This window comes from Monoraphidium neglectum (genome assembly GCF_000611645.1).
Source record: "Monoraphidium neglectum strain SAG 48.87 unplaced genomic scaffold scaffold02725, whole genome shotgun sequence".
In the NCBI taxonomy this organism is placed as follows: domain Eukaryota; kingdom Viridiplantae; phylum Chlorophyta; class Chlorophyceae; order Sphaeropleales; family Selenastraceae; genus Monoraphidium; species Monoraphidium neglectum.
The window spans coordinates 1-4,885 of record NW_014010903.1 but is presented as its reverse complement, the minus strand read 5'-3'; the positions used below and the strand labels follow the sequence as shown (position 1 = coordinate 4,885).

The following is a 4,885-nucleotide window of genomic DNA, read 5'->3' as shown; positions in this document are numbered from 1 at the left end:
GAGCCGCATGGCGCCGGCGTCGTCGAGGCGGTTGCCGCGGAGTGAAAGGTCCTCCAGAGCCGCCCAGGGCGCCGCCGCCGCCGCCGCCGCCGCCGCTGGGCAGGGGGTGCCGGCGGCCTGCTGCTGGTTGCGGCCGGGCGGCTGCGGCGCACGCCCGAGCAGGCCGCTGCCAGGGGGCCCCGAGGGAAACAGCGCTGCGACCTCTTCTGCCCCGAGCCCGCAGTCCCCGAGCGCGAGGCCCCGCAGCCGCCCCGCCCACGCCGAGCGCGACACGGCCGCGCACGCGCCCGGGCCCAGCGCGCAGCTGGCGAGGCGCAGCGACGCCAGCGACGGGAGCTCAAGGGACGCGAGCGTGGAAGCTTCCTCGGGCCCCAAGCCTCGCAAGACCAGCTCCTGCGAAATCCAATACGGAAGTGGTTGCATTTCTGGGACAGGGGTGTGAGGGCCTCGCAGCTGCCTCTGTTGAGGGACTGGCCCGAAAGCACCACAGACGACGGCCGGCAAACTGCGCCGGCAGCGGCTGAGAGGAGCCACCGCCTCGCGAGAACCAACCCCACTCAATTAGCACCAGCTCCCCTCCTGCGCGTTCAGATGCCCAAGCTGCACAAGCCGCGAGGACAGAGGCAGCGCCGAGCAAAGGGCAAGGGATGACACGGGCCGCCACGCGAACAATGAGCCCGCACACGCAGTCGCACCCGAAGCTCCTGCCACTGCCCCGCCGCCAGCGCCGGCCCCACGCCCTGCGCCCAGCTCCAAGGCAGCGCCAGCACCCGCAGGCCCGGCGCCGCCGCGGCCGCGGCGACGAGCGCGGCGGCGCAGCTGGGGTGGGAGGAGACTAAACTGACCTCCAGTCGCTCCAGCTGGGTCAGCGCCGCCACGCGAGACGCGAGCGCCGCCGCCCACGCGGGCGTGGGTATGTAGGCCGCGCCGACGCCGCGCTCCCGCACGACGAGCGAGGCGAGGCGGCCGGGGGCGCCGAGCGCGCGCAGCGCGGCGGCGAGCGCTGCGACGCATCTCTCGCCATGCTCTACTGTGAAGTCGACGGCGCGCAGCGCGGGGTAGCGGCCCACGGCCGCCGCAGCGGCGAGCGCGGCGGCCTGCAGCTCGCCGGCGAGCGCGAGCGTGCCGCAGCGCGCGTCGAGCGCGGCGCGCGCGCCACGGCAGGTGGCGCGCAGGGCGCGGGCGGCGTGGGGGCCGGCGAGGAGGGAGGCGATGGAGTCGGCCGCGAGGGGCGGGAGAGACAGCTCCGACGCCGGCGCCAGGGCCCACAGGGGTGACGGCCCTGGTCCCTCCCAGCAGGCCCACACCCAGGGTTCCTGGGTCTGCGGCGCTGCTGCACTCGCTGCCACTGCATCGCGTTGTTCCGACGGCGCCCCCGTGTGCTCGCAGTTCAAGTTGCGAGGTGTTGCCGCGCCGCCGCCAGCGTCGCCAAGGCAGCTGCGCTCTGCAGCGCACCCATCAAGCTGCATGTGGAGTACACACTCACAACTGCTCAGCAGGCTCCCCACTCAGACAACAGCGGATTGGTGAGACCAAAAGTAAGATGAAGGGCAGCGCGCCTGCACACCAATGTCAACACTTCCTATGCACGAACATTCACGTAGCTTTGATGGATTACCGTAGCTATCAATGGAGTGGTCAAACGATCTCTGCATGATTTTACGCGACGGTGCAGCGGGCGACTTGCGGGTGCGGTGCGAGCGTGCATATCACGTTTCGCCCTACTTATTCTCCTTTCAATCAACCATGTGGGTTGCACCGCTCTGGCCTGCGGCAGTGACGACACAACCGATGACGCAGGGCTACAGAAGCCGCCAGCCCGAGCTGCGTCTTGGGTGTGCGCTTGCACGCGTTGTGGCAAGGGACTGAGGATCAGCCTTGTCCACCAGCCGCAGGTTTTCAGGTGTGCAGTGCACTTGCTGCTGACGCATCAATAGGCAACTATGTGAGCAGGCGCTTGAGGTGGGCCGTACTCGTTGCTGCCCCAAAGGTGAATTGGGCGTGAGCATGACGGGAGTGCTGCCACAAGTTGTTACCGGATGCCCAGGAGTGCAGCATCAATGGTCAACACACTGACGTCAATCATAGCAGCAGGCAGGTGTGCGCCCGCTGCTTACCGTACAGTGAGTTCTTCGTACTGTATGTTGACGCGATGGCTGTAGAAGTGTCCCTTGATAGTCAAATACAAAACAGCAAACAGAAAACCAACTAAAACATCGATTTCTGCATCGGGACAAAATTTGTGCCCGGGCGTACAGTGTGCTGCGCCCGGGGGGGGGGGGGGTGGCTGCTCACCAACCAGTTGAGGGGCTGGATCAGTGCATAGGTGCACCCCTGCTACTGGTGCCCATCCTCAACAACACGCATAACACAAGGCTCGGGCCATGCGTGTGAGCTAGAAGCCCTTGCGCGGACAGGCATGAAGCCCCCAGCCGACCCCGCATCACCAGCAGAACAGGCAGGGGCCAGCTCTGAGCCCCAGGCGAGTGAGCTCAGGAGTTTGCCACCTGGCGCCTGCCTTCGCAGGGATGAACACCCACAGGTGCAAGTACGATTCACATCCGTAGACTATGGGCTGCTTTAGACTCGAGGCACAAAAGCAGTCACAGCTTGCCGCCCCGCCAATGTGGCAGTCCTGCTCAGACACAGCGGGACTGCTTGCGCTCGACTCATGCCTGGACTGGGCCACGGTGGCACCGCTCAGGCCGTTCCATTGCATAACTGTTTGGAACAATTGTGAGAAGCATGCAGGCCGCCTTGGGCTGTTGCTGGGGCTGCTGGGCGGCTGGCTGCTGCCTGTGGCGGGGCACAGTCACCGCTTAGGCGGCCGTCGGCATCTCAACGGGGTGCGCGAACCACGTTTCGCTGTGCAATTTTGAATTAGCACATATTTGCACTGAGAAGGACGGTTTACAACAGCCCACACGCCTTTCTCGAGCTCTGCTGACACCTGTATACGAGTTTGGCTCCATCGGCCAGGGACCTCACGAGGTGGTCTTCATCCACAAAACGTCAAGGAATTCGAAAATTGAGATCTGTACAATTGCAGGTTGTTGTTGCACGGCACGGCGCAGCGTGATCAGACCAGTTCTTGATCAGGCCCGAAGGGGGAGGCGGGGTCGCGGAGCTCATAGCCAAGAACAAGGCTGATATAGCCAAAGCAAACCTGGCAAGGCTCACTCTCCTCCGCAGCACGCCAGGCGCATGGCGCAGAGTTGGCACGCTTGCGCAGCACAACAGCTCGCTACTGTGCCCTGCCATATGCATGGCTGCACCCAGCGGCCGCCCTTCGGTCTGCCATGCCCTGGTTCCGTGCCATGCACACATACTGTATCCGCAGCATGCAGCACCTGCCTGATCGCTCGCCCGCTCGGCATCTCGAATGCCCCGCCCCCGTCCCCCACAGGCGCTCGACTCCGGCCCCCAGGCCGCTCGATCCCGGGCCGCCACCACAGCCGGCAGCATGGCCTCCCTAAAGGGGGGCTCCGAAGATGAGGAGCAGGGCCTGCTGTCGCAGACGCCGCCGCCGCCCAAGCCCGGCGGCGCGCGCATACTGGGCCTGCCGGCCGTGCTGGTTGCCGGCCTGGCCTACTGCGCCGCCAGCGGAAGCATGGTCATCCTAAACAAGCACGCCCTCAACCCCAAGAGCTTCGGCTTCACGGCGCCCAACGCGCTGCTCGCGTTCCAGTGCGCCCTCGCCGCCGCGCTGGTCAAGGCCTGCCACCTGGCGGGCCTGGTCAAGCTGCAGCCGCTGAAGCGCGACCTGGTGCTGATCTGGTTCCCGGTCAACCTGCTGTTCGTGGCGATGATAGGCAGCAGCTTCTACGCCCTGCAGGTGCGCAGGGCGGCGGGCAGGCGCGGGGGCCGCCATCACCGGTTCCCTGGCGCCCTGTTTTGAGGGGAGCGGGGCGACGAATGGTGCCGCTGCGCCCGGCATGCTTTTACCAACCTTGATTTTTGCGGTTGCTGCGTGGGCGGCGCAGCCGCTGTTGCTCGTCCGCCGCGTAACACCCCCGCGCCCTGCCCTGCACCGACGACGCCTGCACGCCGCGCCCCACCTGGCCACCTGCGAGGCGCGGCGTGAGGCAGGAAGTCGTCCACATGTGTGTACACACATACACACACACACACACACACACACACACCACACCACACACACATCCCCGCAGCACGTCGGCGTCGCGATGGTCACGGTCTGGAAGAACGTCAGCAACTTCGTCACCGCGGTGTGCGACGTGGTCATCTACAAAAAGTCCTACAGCCCGCAGGTCTGGGCGACGCTCGGGCTGATGCTCGTCTCGGCGATGGTCGGCGCCGCGACCGACCTGTCGTTCACGTGGCGCGGCTACATCTGGCAGATCGCAAACTGCGGGTTCACCTCCGCATACGCGCTGTACCTGCGGTCGGTGATGGACAAGGTCGCGGAGCGCACGACCAACAAGCAGAAGATGGACGAGTTCAGCATGGTGTACTACAACAACCTGCTGTCGGTGCCGCCGATCCTGGTGCTGATGGTGCTGTTCGGGGAGCACGACGGCCTGCTGCAGCAGCCGGCGCTGCAGAATCCCATGTTCCTGGCGGTGGCGCTGCTGGGCGGCCTGATTGGGTTTGGGATCAGCTTCAGCGCGCTGTGGTTCCTGAGCCAGACGACGGCCACGATCTACAGCCTCGTGGGGGCGCTCAACAAGGTGGGCCCGGGGGGAGGGGGGCAAGGGGGCGGCAGCGGGGAAGGGGGGGAGAGGGGGGGACGCCAGAGGGGTGGGCGGCGGGGCTCTGAGCGGATCTGAGGGGTTTCATCGGTACAGGGCGTTGAGCATGGGATGAGGGCCCCTGCATCCACCTTCAACATCAGCCGCTACTACATGCCAACCCCATCATGGAAACA

At 66.0% G+C, this 4,885-nt stretch overlaps 1 protein-coding gene across 1 annotated transcript; it reads left to right on the top strand.

The window, feature by feature from the left end:
• Positions 1–3,463: 3,463 nt before the first annotated feature.
• On the top strand, positions 3,464–4,787 carry MNEG_11401 (GDP-mannose transporter; the record flags this gene model as incomplete). The annotated part of the gene is made up of 2 exons (XM_014040125.1): positions 3,464–3,835; positions 4,170–4,787. The coding sequence occupies 2 exons, from the start codon at positions 3,464–3,466 to the stop codon at positions 4,785–4,787; spliced, it is 990 nt and encodes a 329-aa protein (XP_013895579.1).
• Positions 4,788–4,885: the final 98 nt, after the last annotated feature.